The sequence below is a fragment of the Chinchilla lanigera genome, unplaced genomic scaffold, assembly GCF_000276665.1.
Source record: "Chinchilla lanigera isolate Chin_1 unplaced genomic scaffold, ChiLan1.0 scaffold00038, whole genome shotgun sequence".
NCBI lineage: Eukaryota > Metazoa > Chordata > Mammalia > Rodentia > Chinchillidae > Chinchilla > Chinchilla lanigera.
The window spans coordinates 4,682,888-4,708,021 of record NW_004955439.1 but is presented as its reverse complement, the minus strand read 5'-3'; the positions used below and the strand labels follow the sequence as shown (position 1 = coordinate 4,708,021).

Below are 25,134 nucleotides of genomic sequence, written 5' to 3'. Positions count from 1 at the left end.
TCTATTGCAGCACAATTTGTTATAGCTAAATCTTGGAAACAACCCAGATGCCCATCTACTGAGGAATGGATAAAAAAGTTGTATTTTTATACAATGGAGTATTACTCAGCTATTAAAAAAGATAAACTTGAGGCAATTAACTTTTAAAGAGAAAGGTTTATATTGATCCACAGTTCAAGATCAGGTAGATTCATTGCCTTGGGCCTCTGGTGAAGGTCCTAGTTGTCAATGGCCAGGAGCATGTGTTGGACCAAACCACCTACACTGTAAGCCAGGAAACAGAGAAAGCCAGAATATGCTGGTATCCCACAATGCCCCCAGCTATCTAATGACTGCCAGTAAGTTCCTACCTCTTACAGATCCACAGCATCTCCTAATAGCCACCCCAGGACCAAGCCTTTAACACATAGACCCTTGGGGAACATTCATCCAAACCCCAAGAGAGAACATGAGCAAACCAAGCCATGATCATGTATCTAGAAAGTTGAGTACCAAGAAACCCTTATAAAGAATCCTAGACCCACCAGTAAGGACCTTCTCTCCAGCTCCCTATTGTGCAGATCTCAGTAACCCAGAAAGGCTCAGTCCCTCCATGGGCACAGAACATAGATAATACAACTCTGAGTCCTGACTCCCAGGAAAATGTTCTTTCCATGACCCCTTGCTTTCAAATGGTGCAAAATCTGAACAGTGTTCTGGTAGAGGAAAGAATATAATTCCCGGTAGCAGGAAAGGCACTTTTCTTAGAGATAAGTGTTATTCTGAGACAGTGCATGTTAAGTGAGGTAGGTTTTTTGATTCAGCTCATGCATGCTTGTGTGACCAGGAGGCAGCTTGAGATTCCAAGAGCTGGGAGTGGCCCAAATGATGAGAAAAATAGCCTTCTTTTCTCACAGGGTAGGCAATGAAGAATCCGAGGACAGACTTGTAGTCTGGTTTTGGTACAGGTAGAAATGACATCTTTCAAAAATTTATTGATGAAACCTATTAACTTGTATTTAATTTTCTTCAAAGCAGCAGAAATACTTTCACTGCCATCTAAATTTAGGAATTGTAGGGAGACAAAGGATCTTGGTTTCTCTTACAAATGGTTTATACTTCTTTCCAAACTGTTTCAAAAGTAAAATCTTTTGCTTGCTACAAAGTAATGCATATATTGTTTCTAGAAAACTTGAAAAGTACAAGAAGAAAAATGAAGCTGGGCTTGGTGGTACACGCCTATAATCCCAGCACTCTGGGAGACTGAGATAGGAGGATTGAAAATTCAAGCCCAGCCTGGGGAATTTAGTAAGACACCATCTCAAAATAAAAAATGCAAAGGGTTTGAAATGAACTTCAGTGTGAAGACCCTGGGTTTAATCCCCAGTAGCACACAAACACAAGAGGAGGAGAAAGATTTTAATGTATTATTGTATTTAATTAATACTACCAACCAGAAACATCCATGCTTAACATTTGTATGTATCTTTCCAGTATTTTTCTCTGCATAATGATCTTTACACAAATATAGGATCATATTGTACATTACTATTTTGAAAACAGGGTTTTTCTATTAATGCACTATGCACAATTCTATTTCACCTTTAATAAGTGTATAGTAGTTCTCTGTATGGCCATATAGAATAATTTGCTTAACCAATTCCTTCTTGCTAATATTGTAATTGCTCCCAGTTTTTAGTAATAAATAACAGCATTGGTTACAATCAATATTCATGAAAATTATCTTAAGTAAAAATGCCTAAAAATGCTCTTGCTAGACCAAAGAATTTATACATTTTTAAAATTTTCACATCCACAGGCAGCTTGTTCCTCCAGAGATTATATGAATTTATATTCTCACCAGAAGTATCTGAACACTCTATTCTCTCTACACTCAGCAGTACTAAATGTCATTTGAAATTAACCTTTGATCTCATTTATTTGAAACTAGAGGTCAGATACAAAGCATTTTTTAATGTATTTACTGACTGTATTTCCTTGTATATGAGTTGCCTATTCACTTCCTTCACCTGTTTTCTCATTGAAATATTTGTTCCTCTTATTCATTTGTAAGGGCTCTTTAAAGATACTATTTGTTATATACATAGCCACTATTTTCCTGGGTTAATATTTACATTTGGGGGGAGTTTTTGACGTACAAATGATTTAAATTTTATGTAATCAAAACCTTCCCACATTTTTTTATTCAGGCTGCCTTGTCATATATATCAAATAAAGGCATCACCACTCCCCAAATCTAACAAGTTTATGTACATTTTCCTAGTCCTTGTATTTTTTTTTACATTTGAATCTTTGATACATGTTTGAGAGGATGGCTCTAACTTTAGTTTTCCCTCCTAAATGATTAACTGTTTATCCCAATTCCATTTATGAAATAATACTTGCTTTCTGAGCTGATTTGAAATGTTATATTTATCCAGTACTAAATCTTAGAGGACTGCATCTAAGATTGCATATTTAGGATGTTCTATTTTGTTTCAATTTTTCATTTATTCCTTGGCCAATTATTTCCCTTCATTATTTTACTTTGCAAATATTCTCCAAGTTTATTCTATCAAGGTAAAGTTTAGAATCATTTTATTAAGTTTGTCAACGTTTTCCACAATGGTATTGGGACCTTAATTAGCATTCAATAGGTGTACAAAGTAATGTGAAATGAGACGCAAAAAAGAAAAGCACATAGGACCTATTAGGTGAGCATTGTTAATTCTTCATAGTACAGGGTCTTTATAAATAGTATCCCTTGTTTCAGTGCTGGTGGCATCCTTTGTCCTCTTTTCCTTGGTGGTAAAAATTGTATCTTATGGGCCTGGGGATTTAGCTCAGCGGCAAAAGCGCCTGCCTGGCAAGTGTAAGGTCGTGAGTTCGGTTCCCGGTACCGGAGAAAAACAAAAACAAAAACAAACAAAAAAAAAATTGTATCTTATAATAATAATGTGCAGAACCATTGTTGAATTCCTACTATCTTGTCCAGTGAAACTCTGTATCATCTCTAATTTTTTTTAAGAATTTTTTTTATTCTCTTTAATGGTTTGAACAATCTTCCATTCTTACATCTGGTAATCTGAGCAATTTATTTAGTTGAAGATAACAATATGTAATATAACAACCACTGTTAGTTCCTATCATTTTGGTTTGAAACCCTGTATCATTTTTATGTTCTTGCTTTGTTGTGTTTATGTCTGTAATGTTGGTATTTTGCTATTGTTCTTTTTTTTACTACTCTCTTTAACATAAAAAATAATAATAATAATGTGCAGAATGAGTTATAAGCCATTCCTGGCATTCAGCTCCTCGTTTACACCTTCATATTAATGCCCCTCAAAATTCAATAGAAGCAGATCCGACTTTCCAGGTGATAACAATGAAGCAGAGCCCTGCCACTGCGTGGTCTCCAGAGTCTACATTTTATCTTTGTTCTCATCCACTTGTCTTACTGTCATGCAAACACTGACAACCGGAATTGATCTCTGTCATTACTCAGTAGCTAATAGTTTCCGGTAACACAGAATCTGCGCCCCATGGAGTAGAAGTGCACACACACATTTCTAGCTCTGGCCTTCAGAAGAACCGATTTTCATCTCAGCAGCACAGTGGTTTTGTGTATGTGCTCAGAAAATGTTGACAATGTTGGAGGGAAATTAAAACTGCGAGGACAAAGCCACTTTTCTTTCTTCTACATTCAAGGGCAAGGCTTGGCATCCAAGTGGAAAAAATGTGTGGCAAAAAGATCAGATAGTCATTAATTTTCATTTTGCTATAATCATATATTGGATTAACTCAGTTAACCTAAAAAGGTCATAGCTCCTAAGCACTTTCTCTTTCTTCTCTCTTTAATTGCACTAATTAGTGCTATATATATATATATATATGTATCTATATTTTGCCCTGTGGGATCTAAGCAGGCCCTGAAAAAAGAGCTTTTGATAGCTGTGAACATCATAGCATCTGACAGTTCAAGGTCTTTCCATGAATTACAATACTCCTAAACTATGTAAACTCAATTTGTCATAGTCTAAATGTGGAGAAACTGAGGTGTTTTCCCTACCAGGTCAGTAAATTTTTTAAAAATCGTACTTGATGGTTCTATTGCCATATTTGTTGCATTCTAATTTCCTGGAACTTATACTTCCAGAACTAGTTTTAGGAATATTTGGGTTTATCACAGAATTATTTTTATCATTGACCTGTACCATCCCACTCCATCATCATCTTGAAATTCACACATACAGCCATATGTTATCTCCATGAGAGGTTTACACATGTGGACAAGAATTCTTCTTAATAGGGCTGTTCTTACCTAAAACGGGGATCCACTCTAGATCACAGCTGTCATGACATTTTTCAAATGGTGCCACCCGGAGCCAGGACAGGGGAAAAATGTGTTGGATACATCACGTAAACCAAGCTGCTTCACTCCTATCTGTTTGGTATATCGAGGGTCTTTACAAATTTTCTTTGAACAAAAAATCACACTGCTATAATTAACAACCAAAGAGAGTAATTTACAAACCAGACTTGGCTTTTTTCTTGTGTAGACTTTCCATAACTAATTACATCATATCAGCTCTTTGAGTAATATTAGCATCTTTATAAATGGTACATCTTTCTCTCTTGTATTTCCACTCTTAGCCAACTAGTTCAGTTCTCCTGCCAATGAGACTCACCCTCAGGGTTTAACTGTTACAGGTATATTTGCCATGGACCCATACCTATCTTCATCAGATATATACAGAAAACATTTATTAAAATCGAGATTCTTAGCCTCTAACCTAGACAAATATCTTCATGAGTGAGGAATCTCTATTTTTGTAAGGTACCCAGGTAAGTAAATCTTCATGCGTGGTGCTTGTCAAAGTACCTAAAAGGAAGAGAACGGGAACTTCACCAAGCTTAGATAACAAATTGTCTGACTTGCCAGCAAGTTTGTTATCAACAGCAGAGCTCCTTAGACTTTCATGTGCCTAAATCACTTAGAGGGGTGGTTTTTGAAAATACAGATTTTAGCTTAGAAAGGTAGGGAGGAGGCACCAAAATAATTCTTTTCTAATAAGCTTCTTAGTAATGTTCACAGCACTGGTCCATGGACCACTTTTTGAGTAGCAAGACCCTACGTTAGAATTTCTCAACCTCAACACTATTGATATTTGGGCCTGGAAAGTTCTTTGTTTTGAAGAGCTGCCCTATGTATTGTGGGATGTTTAGCAGCATCACTGACCTCTACGTACTGGGTGCCAATATTATCATTCCTTCCCACTTGTGACAACTAAAAATGTCTCCAGACATTTTTACATTCCTCCTAGAGGGCAAAATCACCCTGGTTGAGAACCACTGACCCAAATGATCTTGACCGTCTACCAAATGTGCAAACTGCTTTTAAATATGATTTGTTTCTGCACTTAAATTATAAAAAAAATCCACTCTCTGGATGTATTTGAGCTCCCTTGAGCATAAGCCACAAAAGACGGAGGACTTAACACCGTTCTCCACTGTATCCACAGCACCTGGAAGACTGTCGGGCATGCAGTGCAGCAGCTATGAGTTCATTAGTAAATCAACTGAACTAGCACAAGTTCACAACTAGCACTGAAGCTCAGTCTTTGAGGTTGCCCTTTTCCATTTTCTATTAAGAGGCAGAAAAAGATTGCTTTATTTTCCACAAATATTATCATTTTTCTTAAAATTTTATTGTATCTCTATTTCTTATCAAAGCCCTAGTAGTCAAGTGCTTATGGGGCTAAAAAGTGATCATTAAAAGTTCTCATTGAACAACATTTTCCCTTGACAATGTTCTCTCCTAAGGGCAATCAGTCCTGTAAGTCCTTTGCTGACCAAGTCCACAAAAAACCCAAATCCCTTGTGTTTCTAAACTGGCAACTCCAAGCAGCCTTCCCAGTCAGAGGAAGGAGCAAAGATTAGTGTTAGCCACCTTGTGAAACACAGGGTTTGTCGTTTCCACTCACCATCTTCCCACTCCACTTCCTCCTAGGCCCTTTCTGTAGGATCCCTCCCCAAATCTGTGTGGCCTTACACGACCCTGTCCACTAGAGAGCTTGCATCTGCTCTCACACTGGTCGGCCGGGGCCCTTCCTGACTTTGCACATGCTCCGAGCAGTCCAGCAGGAATTCTGGCCTGGGTTGTTACTGGCAGCTTCATTTCTGGCACTGTTTATCCAACCCACTCCTCTGTCACTGCCCTTGTGCCTTTGTCCTGAGGAAGCCCTGAGGATTTTCCTAGCAGCATCTACTCTTCTTCCACCTCACATGCCCCATGCCCATGTGTCAGGGGATGGAGGTAGATCCATGAATGGTAGGATATCCATACTCAAGTACCTTGGGAGACCCCAACTCTATACCAGAGGGGGGGAAGTTTTTTGCTGCTAGGTTACCAGCACCCTCACTGTCTGATGCTCAGGTCAGCCTCCGAGGGGGATTCCAGGATTCAGTTTTTCCCAAATGTGCCTGACATAGACTAAAAGACAACTATGGTCTGAATGTGTCCCCCAAGAATTCATATGTTAGGAAACTCGATCACCACACTTATATTAATGGCATTTGGAGGCGGGACCTTTGGGAGGTGATTAGGATGGGATGAAGTCAAGAGCCTAAGACCCCAGGATAGCATTAGTGGCTTTTTAATAAGGGGGAGAGATCAAGGTTAGCACACTTGCCTGCCTTTCCAAGATGCTTTTATATTTCGCAGGCTGCAGAACCATAGACCAAATAAACTAATCTTTACAAATTATCCAATCTCAAGTATTTTGTTGTAGCTACAGAAAACAGACTAAGATAATAACCCAGCAACAGCCACACTCTCCTTCTGCCTCTCTGTCACACCCTGCTTTTAAACACAGGAGTGACTCAAGGCTTAGTCGTTCGTTGGCCCTCTCACCTCCTGAGGTGATACTCTCTCTCCAGGAGAGCTCATCAGGGTCATTGCCAGATATTTACCTCCAGTCTAAGCCCAGATGATGTGCCCACTCTCAGAACCCAGCATGTGATCTTCCCTACTCACCACTGCCCCTCCACAGAAACAGACCTGGACTTCCCCAGGCCCCTGCCTAGACCAGAACTGAGACTCATCCAAATTACATGTAATACTCTTGTTCACCACACCCACAGAGAATTGATTTTAAATCAATTTTAAAGTTTCTAGAATGCATCTACTGCTATCCATAACTGTGGCCACCGCTCTATTTCCAATCAAGATCATCGCTAATTTGTATTCCAAATCTTTCCTAACTGACCATAGAGCCATTCTTACTCCTCCATCCAATATGTCTTTGATACTTCATTCAATATTTTATTGCCCACCTGACCGTGTTACCACACAGCACAGAGCACTGCTTGGCTTCTGTGTTGGTCAGTGCTTCCCAGAGAAACATAACATAAATAGACACAAGGGTGGATGGGTGGATATATAGATAGATAGACAGATAGCTAGATGCAGATAGACAGATGGGGGTGATTAAAAATTGACTCATGATTGTGAGGAATGGCAAGTCTGAAATTTGGGGGCTGGCCAACAGGCTGGAAACTCAGGTAAGTGCCAGTGTCACCATCTTGGGCTCAAATTCCACAGGGCTGGAATCTCAAGCAGGGCTTTTTTTCACTGCAGTCTTGAGGAGAATTCCTTCTCCTTTGGGAGAACACTAGTATTTGCTCTTAAGACCTTCAACAGATTGTATAAGACTTACCACATTAAGTAGACTATTCTACTTGTGTTGTAGTTTGGGGTTTTGCAAGGGGAACAATATAATAAAGGACACATATTTTATAAGAGTATTTATAATAGTCACCCAAAGAATCATGTAAAAAAGAGAGTGCAGAAAATCTGTCCACACACTAAAGACCAAAGAATCCAGCTGGGGGCCTGGATCCCACAGTAATGTCCTGCATGAGCCCAGTTAAATAACTAGAGCCCATAACAATGCCTCTCAAGAGTCCAGCTGGAGGCTTAGTGCCCATGACAATGTCTCATGCTGGCCTATTTCATGGATCTGCACTGGAAAGGCCCAAAGGTCAGTGGTGGAAGCTAGAAAATCTATGCCAGTGGGATGAAGGATCTGTGCTAGCAGGTTGAGGGATCTGAACTGGAGCCAGGAATCAACACTCAAAGTAAGAATCAGAGATCCCCTGAAAAGTACCACTATTGCCATCCTCAGCAGCAGTGAGGTCCCAAGGTTCTCCAATGATGAGGAAAGCCGAGTTCCCATCAGGAAAGCCAATGCGACAAGCTTCTCCAGGAGACTGAGCGGTGCACCATCTTCCCCTCTGGAACCAGGAAGCAATGCTCAGAGTGAGGACCAGAGCTCCCCCAAAGTGAACCATAGCCATTCTCAGCAACAACGAGGTCTAGCAAGCTGCTCCTCCAGTGAGAATAGCCAAGTTCATCAAGACAACCATCATGACAAGGTCCTCCAGCAGAATAGCCCAAGAGAACCAGCATCTCCCTAACTGCTTCCCAACAGCTTCTACCAGCTCCCAACAGCCTCTCAGCTTCTTTCTTTCCAGTTCTTCCTCTTATGCTGCTGCCAGTAATCCTCAGGTGCCTCTCACACCAAGTAATCCTCAGGTGCCAGTAATCCTCAGGTGCCTCTCACACCAAGCACCACACTGGCTCAGTTCAGCCGGGTGTCACAAGTTAACTACCAGTTGTCAATCCACCACAACTTTACACAAAATTGACCAATTTAAATGTTAACTATATCTTTAAAAAAATACTTTCATGGCAACATCTAGTTGTGCGTGACCCATTAGCAAGGCAAATAGTTTAGCCATGTTGATGTATAAAATTAACAGTTACATCTACCCTTTGCATTCAGAATGAAGACCAGCATCCTAGACATGGATCCAAAGCTATGCGTGACTCAGCCCCTGCCCTCTTCCTGATGTCTCTCACTAATTCAACATTCTGGTCATACTGTCCTCCTTTCAGTTCTCAAAGATATCACTTCCCTCCTGTCCCAGGGCCAGTACCTGAGCTGCTGCATCTGCCTCAAACCCTTCTCTGTGCTCCCAGCTCCCAGTATGTGTGCACCTATGTTGTATACCTTGCAAATGTGTGTGCATGCACACTCACACCCATTCTCGTGATCTTGGCTCAAGTGCTACTTCTTCCGGGAGCAGTCCCCACACCAGACAGATTCCCTCATTTTCAAACTCAACATAACACAATGACTAACCATATTTTGCTCCTGTGGTTATTTAGTTAATGTGCTTCCTCTACTAAACTGCAAATTCCTTAAAGGCAGATGCCAGGTCCATTTTATCCACCAGGGTACCTTCAGGGCTCAGGGTTGAGTTGAGCCAGTGAATGATGTGGAAAATCTAACAAGCCCTGATGTCATAGTCCTTGCACTTTCTATAGTGTATTCTGGACCTCATGTGGCCTGCCTATGCCTCTGCTTCCTACCCAGTGAGTTTCCTTGCTCCCTTGACTTGAAGGTTCTCTCTGCTGTTCTTGAGATGGACAAAAAGTAAGAGAGAGGAAACTTCTGTCTGCTCCCATCTGCTCAGGTTGAAAACTTCCCAGTGAGCACCATTCAGGCATCCCTTTTGGTCCTTGGAGACAAACTGAGTGGCAAAGCTTTAACTTGAGGAAAGGGACTGGGGGCCCTGGCCTTTCATGAAACTTTCTGTGTATATTTGCATACATGCATGCTGCAGCCACCCAGCACATTACTAAGAACGTCTTCATGGTACTCTTTTGAGTGGAAGCCTCACAAATACAGATAGACAAACCAAAATTTGCTCTTCTTTTCCCTAACAGTTAAAATAATCGGAATGACTTGTCTAACATATCTAATCATTGTTAATCTTTTCCTGTGGGCTTGGAAGTTTACAGACTGTGGGCTAAGAGATGATGGCAAATGGCCTTCAAGTGACCATCTTTGTTCATGGTAGATCAGCCATTCCTAGACTGGGTAGTTTCTGTCCTATGTACTCCAGCAAAAGCAATAGATGGAGTCATGAAGACTTGAATATTAAGTCACATTTGCCCTGTGTTTTATCTTCATTTCCACTATACTCCTATTAGCTGAGGTTCCCTCCGCTCTGGCAGATGCACGAGCAGCTGGTTAATGGTCTATGAAACATAAATGTAACCAGGGAGCACCACTCCTCTGAATCCTTTTGCTAAGGGAAGAATTTTAATCTGCATATCATAAAAGTTGGGCTCTCTCCCTTTGCATTTTTAAAAAGCAGAGCCCATTTACTTTGTAACACCTTAGGGTAGGAATAAATATGAGTGAAGACAAATGAGTCCCCCTCGATGCAAGGGCTCCATTCTTCCTTTGGGAAGAGCAGGTGACTTGGGCCAGGCCTCTGGCTAGCACAGGACTTGCTTCTCCTTGAGGGAAACAACTCAGTCAGAGGCAGTTTCTTGTGCCTGAGCTCACACCCTGACCAGTCTCCCTTTCCTATGTCCCTGTCCTCTAATTCTCTGCCTACAGGTCTGATTTCGAGATAGTACTAGATGGAGATGTGGTTGTTATTTCTGCTTCTGTGTCAAAAAATTCCCAACAATTTGGGTGAATTACATAAAAACTATATCAAGATTTAATTTTTATTTCACAATGGTTGTGCATAAAAATGTCCTTGAGAAATACTGACTCCTATGAACTTGCAGACACTGCTAGGGCTTTTCCCCCTGAAATGCTAGTGTTCTTAAACCATTAGCTACTGCAGACTTTGATTATTCATTTTCAATAGCTGTATTTAAACCACAAAGAGCAGCCCTAAGAAGCAGAGGCACAATTGTAGGTAACAACAAAAACCTAAAAGAAATAAAATAAAAACCCCAAAACCGGAATAATTGAGGATTAGGACAGGAACCGTAAGCTTCACCTTTTGTGCCAGACACCTTAGGTCTCTGGTGATCTCCACGGGTATGAGAAATGCTTTGTGATCGGCCAATGGCTTCAGCCTGAACGTTGAAAAAAAACCTTTTGTTCTCAGGTTGGTGTTTGAAGTCCTGGGTGCCGGCGCTGGCACCTGGTCAAAGCACAGCACAGATCGATTGACTGGAAAAAATAAATGCATTAAGTTTAATGAGAGCCCAAGGGAGGAAATGAGCCACTCCACTTGCCAACATTTTGCACAAGAGAAGCTTGAGCAGGACCTGGAAGGATTATCCCCACACACAGCAGCAAGGGGCGAGTCTCCCATGCTGAGAATGCTGAGCACAAGCCCTGGAGAATGTGACAGCAGTCCCCTGGGCTGGGGCACGAGCTGCTGTGAAACCATGCTGCAGAACCATGTCCGGCTCTGGACAGGTGCTTGGGAAGTCTGGGTGTGCCTTGGAGAGGCCTCAGGGATCTCGGTCAAACTTGTGTTTAGAAGGCTGACCTGGCGGGCCATGAGGAAAGTAGGTCTGCTCATCAGGGACAGGGAGACTGGCTAGGAGGATCCAGCAGCCACAGGTGCCCTCCCAGGCCCCATGGGCCCTGCATATCCCCTTTTCGGCAATGTAAGTCTTTTAGAAATGTTGGGGGACTGTTTTTTTGTTGTTGTTTTTTTTTCCAGTTCTCTAATTCTTCTATGGCATAGCTAGGCCCTGATCCTTCCACTTATTTTTTCTAAAGAACTCTCCAAATACCTAACAAAAAGGCTTGGAGGGTGAGTTTCATTCCTAACCTTCAGTTTACTGGGTCTGTTGAATTCTAGTTTTCTATTCATTTTGTGTCAAATGTTTAACCTTTCAAAAGTTCTTCTTTGTAACTTCAAGATCAGTAGAGACTATGGTGAGGAGTGCCAGCAAAGACTCACTTTTTCAAATCATAGCTACTTAGGCTTTTTAAATAGTTCTAGGGCTGGTAAGTTTGTCATTTCTGCATTTTAAAATATTTGCCTTTGCAGTTCAGGATCAAAACTTTTCGGATTAAATTCACATGAATGCTTGATTGTGTTCCTATCTTTTTAAACTTCTATCTGATCTTCTAGGTTTTCTACCCATGTTTGCAAGAGTGAAACAGATACAATAGGTTTCACCACTGCCATAAGGCTACTGAGGCATCAAATAATTATTAATTTAGGGCTCAGTAGCACCCATGGGCACCTACAGAGATCTGCCCTTATGTTTGTCTCAAAGCCAGTTCTTTATACTCTGGGCTTAGAGAAGCATCACTTTTCTCCTTAGTATGGAGTAGACTGAGAAGCCCTCCTCTCCTCTTCCCAGCATACATGCTTTTGGAGCTTGGTGCTCCTCCAGATGCCACTGAACTTAGCAGCATTTGATAGGGCAGCCAGCAGGGTTCCAGGAAGGTGAGGCATATGCCAAGGGAGGGTGTTTTGTTGGCAAGGCCACCCAGAGCCCTTGGGATGGCTCCACAGCTGTTCAGTGGTGCTAAGCAGGAGGGCTGGCCCCAAGGAGAGGTTGAATATTTCCATTCCCTGCCCTCTTGCCCAGTTCTTGAGCTCTCCTTTTTTGAACTTTAATTTTCCATGACTAGTAGATAGCCCAAAGCAGCTCTAAACGTTCTCACCACTACAATTAGTATTTTTTACTAGCTACCAAGCCTTAGGCAAAAGGGCTAGGCAGAGTTTCAGGCCTTCCACAACCTCTTACAGAAGACTGGGTGCCAGAGATTGGGGCAAATTTGCTGGTGAGTTGTGGATGCTGTCAGTGAGAGAAAGCAGCCTTGCTTGGGAACAGAAGGGTACGGCCCTATGGATACCACCTGCCCTTCTAAGCCAATGTGAAAAAGCCAAGGCCATGACACTCTCATGTGAGCTCCACTATACTCTGTAAGTTTAGCTCTTTATCACATGAATGAGTGGGCTTCAAAGCCTAATAAAGAGAATCTGCATGGATAATGTGTGAATTGGGTAGTGTTTCCAAGCACACTGGATCAGGGTTCTCACACTTTAAAGTGCTGAATCACTGATGAATCTCAGTAAAATGCAGATCTTTACTCAGTACTAGTTAGGTCCTCTAGCCCTGCTTCCCTGATGAGCTGTCGGGTGACAAAGAAGCTGGGTGGACTACACCTGGATCCACTAGGCCCCAAGCAGTGATTCTCAGCTTGGGCTACAGATTAGCATATCTGGGGAGCTTTTGAAAACCCTGATGCCTCACTGCACGCCTACACCAATGAAATCAGAATGCTGAGGGCAAGACCAAGATATCAGTAGTTGTGGACTCTCTGCTCAGGTTGAGTTTGTGTGAAGGGCCTGAGTGGATATTGGGACTCATTCCTACCACTTTGGAAATCAACCAAGAGTATGTTGCAGCTGTCGTGATCTGTTACATGTACGGATTAAAATGAGCAGCTACCTTTAATGTTTCTAGCTGTGACGTTTCTAAGGACCTATCTAGCCACCAGGGCCTGCTCGCTCATGTTTACCAACCACAGACTCTCACCTGAAGCCTTCACGATGTTCTCTTTTTTTTATTTTAAAAATAAAAGGAGGAAAACATTAGCAGACAGACAACCTTTTACAAAATAGCAAAAGAACAGCACAGACAATACAGAGTTACAAACAAAGTGGTAGGAAGTTAACAATGCTTGTTGTATTACATATTGATATCTTCAAAGTGGTTTCTCATGAAAACAGATAGAGACATGCAATATTGATCAATCAAGGACTCATTAACAGTTTCTTTCAGCAAAGAAATAGAAGACAATAGAACAACTATGTTAACTATCCAAAGGAAATCCTCACGGTGTTCTTGTTATTCACCATCCACTGGTAGCTCTGTTCTTGACTGCTCCAAATTCTTCTTGGCGGGCCAAATGGGGCTGCGAGGAATCTAGTTGAGAATAAAACCATGAGTTTAATCTTGCACTAGAGCAGGGGTCCTCCAGCCTGCTGCATATGCAAAGCACCCATTGGGTTCAGTATGTTAGGGTAGTTTTAAAAGCTCACTGGGTGCTTCTAACCTGAGATCAAGGAGGAGAGGAATGAAATGAAACATTAAGGAATAGATGTATTTATATTTGCTGTAATATTTTTGCAACTAAAAAAAGCTGTTGATCAGATGATAAAATGTAGAAATGAATTTTAAAATATGCATTTAATGATTTTTATTAGTTTTAAAGTCTATATTCTTACCTCCATTCCCACATTTGCTGTTTCTGAGGAAGCTAAGGGGCATAAGAGACCTCTGAGCCGTATTTGCAGTGTATCACCCTGGAAGGAAAATTAACTGCAGCACTGCCTTAATTAGGGCATAGTTAACTGCTATAACAAATAAAACCCAAACCCTCAGGGCTTGACACGTGAGAGATTAGTGAGCAGGTGACCAGGTGAACGTGGCAGTTCTCTTCAGTCATTCCAGAGTCCGCAGCTGGGGCTCCTAAGATGGCCCCTGGTGTTTCCTGTGCCCCATACACATGAGGGAGGGAAGGAAGCAGGCGGGGCTTCATGGAGTCCTCCTCAGGTGAGCAAGGCCATGTGTGTTCACAGGCCAATGGCCAGAGCTGTCACGTGGACCCTGACCTTGTTTGGACTTGTAGCTGCAGTTCCCCGCCGCCCTGCAGCTACACAACAACACAGAGCCCTGGTTGGCAGCACGAACGTAGAGGACAGCCAGTGTGGGACAGCCAGCCTGCAGTGACACACGTAGGACATCAAGGGTCAGGTGGGCTCCCAGACAGATGTGGTGGTTGTGCTAGGTGAGCAGACTCCAGGAAGACTGGGCCCATGGGGATGGCCACGGGGCCACGAAGCTGGAGTCATGATCTGAAGGGCATGTGCTCTCTTTCTCCTTTTCTCTCCAGATATCGCAAATGGCACCAGTTCAGGGGGGTACCGCCCGCCTCCCAGAACCAAAGAAGTCATCATCAATGGCCAGACAGTGAAACTTAAATACTGTTTCACCTGCAAGATTTTCCGGCCCCCTCGCGCCTCCCACTGCAGCCTGTGCGATAACTGCGTAGGTAAGTAGGACCTCAGCCCTGGAGGGCGGGTAGTGGATTTGCTCTGATGAAGCTTTGTACTATGGAAGCAGTGTACCGCTCTTTAATCCTGCCAGCTGAAGGACTCAGCAATGGCCAACGTTTCCATATGTTTGCCCGTTGTCATTGATCCTTTCACCTGGCCCAGAGTTACTATTCTCTCTTCTAGTTTTTGGTTTTTACATCCTGCACTGTGCTAGGCCTTCTCCTACAGAGCATGCACTGGGGTGAAGGGTCCTTTGCACTGGGGGTGCCAGGTCAGGAGCCATGTAAAATAAAATCATACCCCTAGGTCCCTACATTGCCTGAAGTTGGGCATCCCCAGGCATAGCTATTCTCTTGACTCTTCACAGAATCTTGGTTCCCCTGGGGACATCAGATTCAAAGAAGAGAAAAAGAAGCAGAGGCAAAAGACTGCTTCTTCTGGAGACTGGAGTTCAAATCTTTGTTCTTCTCAGAGACCAGCAGGACCTCTGCTCTGTGCTAGCTTTCTCCAGGACAGAGGGAAAATAGAGAGGAGACAGAGCCCAGAGGGCCTCAGTAGGAAGACTTGGTCTTACTGTTGACGCACATGGGACTTCTCTAACCAGTGTGGGTCCCAGACCCCCTGGAGTAAGCCAGCACCTGCTTCCTGTTCCTCAGACTGAGAACCGCTGCCATTCATCCTCCCCAGGCTGGAGCTCCTAGGCTGGCTTCTAGTAGAAGATACCAGGACCATTCCTGGCTGAATAAGCATGAAACCCTTTGCCAGCCTAGACCTGCAGGGTTAGGAATACACCTCAGAACAAACCCAGCTTCCCTTAAGCCACCTTATAGATTTCCAACTCGCTCTTTGAGTATGGGAATTTAAAGTCTCAATTCTTCTTAAGAAAAATAAAAGTTTATAATGTACTCCCTGGTCTGCCAGGTAGACTTTGATTTGCCTTAAATTTTTTTAGTCTAACCTTTTAATAATCCGCAATTTAGTACAAAGGCTATGTTTTCCCTTGCCTTGGCTTCATTAACTTAAATTGTTTTCACTTTTGCCTCCCCAGTGGAACAGTATGGAATTGTATTCCATCTTTCCAATGTAATAAGGACCCTCCAGTTAAAAGCCTGAGATGTGGCATTGCATGGCCTGGGTCCCACACTCATTGTGTGACTTAGACAAGCTACTTGAACTCTCTGTGCATCAGTTTTCCTCATCTCTACTGTGGAGTTGATAACAATGCCACCTTGTAGCATGGCTGAGATACTAAAGAAGTAAATACACAAACAGCACTAGAAATAGTGTCTGGTTTATAGCAAATGATTGTCAGCTTAATTGTTAGCTTCTAGTACTACTGTTATCAGTCCTGCTATCTTGATGTTTTGAGTGGCTTTCTGTGGACAATTCCTTTATATACATTAGCCCTCTGCAAGTGTAGTGAGCCAAACTACAGCTAGTCCTCTATCCGGGGACTAGATTTCTTCAAGAACATGTGACAGATTTGGTTTCATTTGGTGCCCTTCATGGCAACACCAGCCTCTGTAACCAAACCATACCCATCTTGAGGACACTTTTAAGCAACACAGTGGCTTAAATATCTTCAGGGGAACAATCTGTAGGAACTCTCAAAGCCCTTTCCTGGGTTGTCATTTTGAGCTGCAGGGTTCTTATATGATGGACTGGTACACTTATTTGCATAAACTTGTCTGTTACTTTGCATATTCACCCCTGTGCACCTAATAAGGAGTTGTTATCTACTAGTTGTTATCTACTAAATACTGAAGTATTTACTGAGTACATCCTTTCTTTATCATTTGTAAAAATTTTTATGCATTTCTAAACACCCCTGTTTCCACTTATTCATTTTCATTAGTTGATCCCAATCCTCTGTTTCCTGTCTCTAGCCTAGATTCCTAATCATAGTACAAAAACCTTTCCTTCCCATATTGTAGTGCCTTATTGTTTAAAAATTCCCCTTGGATTATTCTCAAATGCTTTCGAAAAGTTCACACAATTACTCACAATTTGTTCCCACCATCACCCACAGGCATGTATCTATTAAAAACCCTAATGAATTAGATGTAAGATCTCCTTACCAAAATTACATATACTTTCTCCACTTGCTGGTGGGCTTCTACCATAGTAAGCCTGTTTAAGGTGCTGCCCTTACATATAAAATAAAACAGCCATGAGTCTAGAATATCCAGGAGTCAGGTGAGAAAATTTTGGAGGAACCAAAGTCACAAGGGCAATCCAGCATCCCCCAAGAAGTATGTTGCTCATAGATTCCTCAAAAACCCACACAGTTATTCAGACCTACATAGCTTTGTCTTCCAGTTAATTACAGGACACTTGGGCCTCTGGCATGACCGATGAGCAGGCCTGCAAATTGGACTTCTGCATTCAGGAAAACAGAGTGGAAAGCAGATGTCTCCCACAGAGAAGTGTAATTGCAGAGTTTGCTACTAGTTTATTTTTAGATAGAAAGTTTTTACTGAAAGACTGATACTTTTTACAGCAAGGAAAAAGTACAACGATGTGCTAAAAGCCAATGTTAGAATATGCGGTTTCCCTTCCCTTGTAGAAATGGCTTTGGGTTAGCACATCCCAGACACAATAGATAAAGGTTGCTTTGCCTTAGGGGAGGAGAGAAAAATACAATTTCCTTGGTAGCTCAGAAAAGTATTTTTCTTGGTTAAATAAGTTTAAAATTACAACCTAGTCACAGGAGTTGTGTATTTTTGTTTTGTTTTTGAGGAAGGAACTTTCATGGGAAGGAAACACTGGTACAAACATAGAACCAGTGGGCGGAGCCCCTGACCCTGTCATCAAATAATATGGAACCTGCAATTAACCTGAATACTCCAACTTTTTCTACCTCTGTGAATAGGTTAATCTTAGTGCTACCTTCTAGGTTTCTATTAAGGATTAAGCGACACTATGTCCAGCAAAGCACCTAATATAGACATGGCAAACTATATTAGTCGCTTTCCCATCATAGGGATGAAGTACTAGATACCTGCAACTTAGAAGAGAGATTTGTTTTGACTCGTTCCTTCAGAGTGTTCAGTCCATGGTTGGGTGGCTATAAGAGAAAAGGCGTGGTAGAAGGGCATAGCAGAGGAAATTTGCTCAGCCTGTAGCAGCCAGGAAGCAGAGAGAGAAGGGAGGAACTAGGCAAAGAATATACCATTACAGCTCATCCCCTGTGACTCTCCTCTTGTGATCATGCCCCACCTTGTAACAATATATTCAACTACGAACTCATTGGTGGATTAACCCTCCAATAAGTATAATGCTCTGGTGATTTGATCACCTTTCAAAAACGCCTCTGAACACATGATACTTTGGGAAGGGGACGTTAGATCTAATCTATCACACAAAGTATATGTCATTAATGTTTTTCTCATCAGTAAATGCCGGAAATGCTGTCATTGGTCCTCCAAGTAATTGATTCAAATAAGACATCTTCACAGAAGCATAGAGATCACCTGTTTTGTGGTAGGATTTAGATGATCTACAGTAGTGGAAGTGGGTATATTCTCTCTGTCTCTCTGCCTTGGTCTCTCATTTCTATTTGTCAGTCTCTCTCTCTCTGAACCTTCTTCAGAATCTTTTTCTGAATCTTCTTCTTCTCTTCCTTTCTCTCCCAGTGTTATCATCAGATCACTTCTGCACATTTGGAGCAGTACTTGGAATTGTTTGTTCATCCAGGCAAACTTTGAGCTATAAAATATTTTTAAACAACCAGCAACTGGGACCAGGAATCCCTCTGCTCTCTCAGAGTCTCACTTCCTCAGATCATTAGCATAAGGGTAACACAAGGAGCTGGAAGCAAAACAGGGGTTTGTGAGGCCCTCTCGAACTGACCACAAACATCCTACAGTCCAAAGTATGTGCTCTCTCCCTGACCAGATGGGCCCTTGAGGGCAGTCTGTCCCTTGGTGGACCCTGGCCCAGTGTCAGAATGGCCAGCAGTTTTCACTGTAATCACTTTGTTTGTTATTTTTATGTTGTTTTGCCTTTTCTTGCAGTACCGGAGGTTTAATCCAAGGCCTTCAAACTGAGCTGTATTTCCATTCCTTTTGTATTTTGAGAGAGAGTATCATTAAGTCACTAAAGTTGTCCAAGCTGGACTCACACTTTTGACCTTCCTGTCTTAGCCTCCCAGAGTGCTGGGACTAGGGTTGTGTGCCACCACACTTGGTTTGGAATTAGTGTTTTTTAATACAACCCCAACCTGTATTATAGGAAATTACTCGAAACTAATTTAATCACATGCTGTGGACAAATTAATCTGAAAGCATTTGCAAACCAACTATACCAGAGTCTCTCTAAATTTGGTGGGACAGAAATAGGTTCTTTGAAGGGCATAGTTGCCTGAGACCCAACATGCTGTCCTTTCTGGGTGTGAGGACCCTCCCTCACCTCCCACCCTTCCACACCAGATGTAATTCCACATCTGGGGGCAGGATTTGCAGACCAAAGAAGGTAGCACATGAAGCCCTCAGGTTGTGTTGCACCTGGGGATCCTTGAGCTGTGCCCAGAGGCCCAGCCTCCCTCACAGGGTGAGCTCTGATCTTCCGTCTTCTGTACTACCTGTCACTTCTAGTCTGGGTGGTAAGACCTCTAGACCCCAACCCTCACTGCAGGGATTCAGTGTCTAATCACTGCTGGTTTTAGTGGGACTTTACTGCCCTCTTAAAAAGCCCTGTGAGTCCTCTCCTTACCATCTTGCTCTTTCTGGCTGTACTTTCTCTTCTGGATCCTTAACCATGTTCCCTCTCATGTCTCTCAGTGTCCTCTCCACAGCTCCTCTGTGACTTGAGTGTTTGAGCTTGGACAGCTGACTCCTGGTGGTGTGTATTCTGCTGTGTCCCACCACTTCCACTCCTCAGAACTCAGTTTCTCCCTCACTGTCATAGCCAACATTAAGGGGTTTGAAATGGCTGAGATCTGGCATCACAGCTGCCTTCTAATACAGGGCAGCATTCCGGAATTTCTGCTGAACTAGTTGGGGCTGATGAGAGGACTAATAATTTCCCATCGGAAAGTATATCATATGAGGGGTGTGGAAGGAGCTGACATTTGTGTCTGCCTTGGAACCCAAGTACACAGGGGTCTAATGTGACTTCTAGATTCCAGTATCTTTGCATTTCAGCAACATTTACTGAGTCTCAGGCAATGTGATAGGAGCTCTATATGTCAAAAAGGCAGTCCCCATAGATTATTATTGAGAGCACACCAAAGCTGGGCATGGTGGCACATACCTATAAACCCAGCACTCTGCTATGCTGAGGCAAGAGGAATACAAGTTCAAGCCCAGCCTGGGAAACTTAGTGACTTAGTGACTCTCTGTCTCAAAATAAAAAACAAAAGTGTGCTGGAGATGTAGCTCAGTGTAAACACTCTGGATTCAGCCTCCGCTAATGAAAAGAAAAAGGAGCAGACCAAGAGGAACACAAGGCAGAAAGCACTGTATCTATCATGTTACAAAAGTTAATACAGTAAATTTATGTTGGTAAAGAACACAATTAAAAAATATAATCAACATGTACGCAAAAAATAATATTGCATCAAAATATATAAAGTAAAAACTGTTAGAAAATGCAAGGATAATTTGGTATAAACATAGTCCTAAAGAAAAATAACAGTATACATCTAGTTTTGGCTTAGGCCAACAAAATATAAGAAAATAGAGGATACCAATACATAATGAATAAATATGTGCTTAACTTTTTTTCTATAAAATCTACTTACCTTTTTTAACTACTTCTGGGATATTTCTAAAAATTAATCACATTAGGCCAAAAAAATTCCTCACTTCTTAAAAGCAGGCATTACACCAACCATATCATCTGAAGATACAAAAATGAAACTAGAAATCATCCACAAAGATATGAGTACACAAACATGATCTATTTTAATTTTTAGAAATAAAATTCTCTATAAACTCTTAGGTAACAGAAACTTCTAATCCATGACAGTAAGAACAATGCAAAAGAACTGTACCCTCAAAATTATAAATTTTAAATGCAAAAAAAGTAGCCTAAGCATAAAAGGAATAAACTGGAAGATTACCTAGGTGCTGGTAGAATCATCAAGAAGACTGGAGACTCAGCCTGGGTGATTGGCTGGTCAAGAGCAGATAGTCACACCTGCCACATATTTCGAGAGGTGAGTGCCACAAGCAAACTGTAGGTAGCTGAGTTCTCTCTGCAGCAGCCCTGTCTAAGGCCTTGGGCTCCAGACTCAACAGGGTCTGTCTTGCTTCCCCTACTGGACAGCCAGTAAGATGGGGTGGTGCCTGCCCCACTTTGAGTTTTTATAGTATGGGCATGGTGGGGGCTGCCTCCTCATTTTGGACTCTCTTCAAACAGGAGTGTACTTGGATGGTGAATGGCCAATAAAATAAAAGTGTTAAAAATCCAGTTTTTTAAATAAAACTGAGCTTAATAGAAGCAACTAAATGAACAAAGCATCCATCTCTAGAAAACAAGAAGAGTAGCAAAATAAACTTAAAGAAAACAACCTGATCTAGCATGCAGAACAGTAAATATGATGCCAACTCTGATTCCCTGGAAAATAAACAACAAAGGATAAGACTCTAGTCAGACTGAAAGAGAGAAAATGTCAAGAAAAGGGAAATTACAGGTTCAAATGAAGCAAATGTAGGTGAGAAATTTTTTAATTATTGGGAAAGAAATACATTATTTTGTGTATTGTATAACTGAATGTTTACTGATTGGAAATCTTAATGAAATATGATTTTTAGTATGAAATTAACCAAAGAATGAATGACAAACTTCAATAGATTAATAGCTACAAAAAACAGGGCTGGGGATTTAGCTCAGCGGCCCAGCGCCTGCCTGGCAAGCGTGAGGTCGTGAGTTCGATTCCCAGTACTGGGGGGGGGGGTGGATGAAAAAACCAAAACTCTGTTGAAGGTGCTGGCCTCAGACTGTTTTATTTCTTATGTTCTGAATAGTGTTTCAGAGCTTAGATAAGGTTGGATAGATTTTCAGTTCATTTTACCAAGATAATATAACCTTAATGACCATACCTGACAAAAATGTCATGGAAACAAACAAAAACTCTCATTTATAAATCCATGAAAAAAGTTATCTAGCAACATAATGAAAGAACTAATCCCTATAAATAAAAAGCATTTATTTCTCAATGTTAATAAAACTATTATTGATCAGTAGATTGAAGGACAAAAGGTATACGATCATGATAATAGATGAGGGAACAGATGAGATGTGATGTTCATTTCTAACCCAGATTCAGTAAACCAAGATTGGGAGGTGATGGGCAGATTTTCTATCCCCATAGCCTCCACCTCCTGGTGCTACTTGCTTGGCAATTGGGACTTTGCAGGTACCCCTAAAGTTTACTAGTCAGCTGCTTATGATAGTGAGATTATCTGGGTTATCCAGGTGGACCCAGAGCACTCAGGAGAGCCCTGAGCAGCCATAAAGAGTGATTCCAAGGAGGAAGACTTTAACGTGCCCTTGCTGGCCTGGAGACAGAAGGGCCACGTGGGACATGAGGCAGAAACGAATGAGTCCTGCCAACCATGGGGATCATGGAAGAGACCTTAACTGCAGATAAAAACTGCAGCTGTGCTCTACGGTTTGGTCTTACCCTGTTGAGGCCCCAAGTAGAAAATCCAGCCACTTATGTTAGACTCCTGTCCCTTAGAAATCCTGAGATAATGAATTTGTGTCATTTAAAGCTCCTACATTTGTGATTAGTTGCTATGCAATAAAACTTTAATACAGAAGAATGTTCCTTTAGCATGATTTTTTAAAAGAAAAAGCTAGTGTTTTCTTTAAAGCAAAACAGTGAAGTGATTTACATTGAAGTTAGGAACAGATTAAGATTTCCACAGTCACAACTAGTGTTTAATATCATCTTTTCTGACTAAAAAAGAAAAGAAAAATAAACGAATGAAAAGAGGATAAAACTGTAACTTTTTGTAAATAACAATAACACCAATACTGAGGCGGGGGTATAGCTCAGTGGTATGGCACCTGCCTGGCAAACATGAGGTCCTAAGTTCAATTCCTGGTAGCAAAACAAACAAACAAAAAAAGAACACCACAATACTAACAAACATTAGACAAACATTAGAACTAGCTTGTAAAAAGTTTAGTAGGTTTATCAGCTAGCAAATAAATACATTAAAATAATGACCATATGTCACTTAGGAATTGCAGTAAAAATCAATATGCATGCTTTTCACAAATTTATTTACACATGTAATGCAATTTGAAGCACGAGATAAGATAAAATAACAATAACTTCAATTAGATGAATAAGGAAGCAATAATAATAACTTTTTTATGGTAGGAGGTTTGATACAGGGTCTCACTGACTGTGTAGCCCAGGCTGGCCTTGAATTCCTGCTTCAGCCTCCCCAGTGCTGAGTATTCTAGGTGTGCACCACCACATCTGGCAACAATAATATTTTTGAGAGTAGAGTGATGCAAGAAAACATGTACTGTTCAATGTTAAATCCAAAGTTGGTCACCTATCAATGAGTAACAGAAAGTGACTTTAAGGCCACACACACATGTACGTGTGTGTGTGTTGTGTGTGAATGGTTTCTTTTCTCTCTTTCGCTTTTTTGTTACCACAAATCAAACTCAGGATCTCACACTTGCCAGGCAGGCACTGTGCCACTGAACTATATCCCAGGGTGAGTGGTTTCTTACGTCATCTGTTGCCATCTTTTCCCAATCTCCCAAGTATTATTAAAGTGTATGGTTCTTTTTTTATTTTAAAGAGAAAAAAAAATAACAAAATAACAACAACAAAGGCAAAAACAAAACAACACAAAAACAATAAAAACAGTACAGAATTTCAAAACAAGATGATAGGGATTAACAGTGGTTGTTATATTACATATTGTTATCTTCAATGAAGTTGCTCAGATTACCAGATGTAAGAATGCAAGATTGATCAAACCATTAAAGAGAATAAAAAATAATAAAGCAAAACATTAGAAATGATATAGAGCTTCACTAAATAAGATGGTAGGAATTCAACAATGGCTGTTATATTGCATATTGTTGTCTTCAAATTAGTTGCTCAGATTACCAGATATAAGCATGCAAAATTGGCCAAACAAATTTAAGCATTAACTGTTCTTTTCAATAAAATAAGAGACATCAGCAGTATAGTTATCCCAGCTATCCTTCTATATACATATATTTTTCCCTTTCTTCTTTCTTTCTTTTCTCCTTTCCCTCATCCCAGTTGTTCCTTCCCTTTGAGCAATTTCTTTCCCTTTCACAATATCTATTGTATCTTTTGGGTTTTATTTACTCTTTCAGGTTCTTACACTAGGGAGACAATACCATGTTTACACATACGGGCCTGATTTATTTCACTTATGAGTATAGTCTCTAGTTACATCCATTTACCTATAAAAGCCTCAAGTTTCTCTCTTTTATAGCTGAGTAATACTTCATTGTATAAAAATACCATATCTTTTTTTATTCATTCCTCAGTGGATGGGCATTTGGGTTGTTTCCAAGATTTAGCTATGACAAATTGTACTGCTATAAACATGAGTGCATATACATCATTGTGGTATGATGTTTTCAGTTTTTCTGGAACAATACCCAGAAGGGGAATAGCTTGGTTAATTGGGACCTCTAATCCTAGTTTTGTGAGGACTCTCCACACTGACTTCCACAGTAGTTCCACCAGTCTACACTCCCACCAACAGTGGAGAAGGATTCCTTTTTCCCCCACACTCCACCAGCATTTGTTATTAGTTGATTTCTTGATAATAGCCATTCTTTCTGGGGTCAGATGGGACCTCAGTGTTGTTCTAATTTGCATTGCTCCAATGACCAATGATGTTGAACATTTTTTCATATATTTATTTGCCATTTGTATTTCTTCATCTGAGAAGTGTGTATTCATCTCAGATGCCCATTTTTGAATTGGCTCTTTGAATTTGGGGGGGCCTGATTCTCTTTAATTCTTTATATATTCTAGATAGAAGTCCTTTGAAGGACAGTTGGCTAAAATTTTTTCTCAATTCATGTGTTTTCCTTTTACCCTGTTGGTGATTTCTTTTGATGTGCAAAAACTTTTCAATAAGATGAGATCCTGTTTTGTTTGAAGTATTTCCCGTGCAGTTTGGATTTTGTTCATGAGCTCTCTGCCTACCCTTCTATCTTTGAGATTTCTACCTACTTTCTCTTCCAGTAGGTTTAGTGTTTCTGCTTTAATATTTAGATCATTGT

General features: G+C 41.1%; 1 protein-coding gene across 2 annotated transcripts in view; it reads left to right on the top strand.

The window, feature by feature from the left end:
• The window catches only part of Zdhhc14 (zinc finger, DHHC-type containing 14), a 275,437-nt gene that overhangs the window by 185,069 nt on the left and 65,234 nt on the right, over positions 1–25,134 (top strand). For both annotated transcript variants that reach the window (XM_005390535.2, XM_005390534.2), the window contains exon 3: positions 14,724–14,882. In XM_005390535.2, the coding sequence (XP_005390592.1) occupies positions 14,724–14,882 (159 nt within the window). The remainder of the gene's footprint in view (positions 1–14,723; positions 14,883–25,134) is intronic.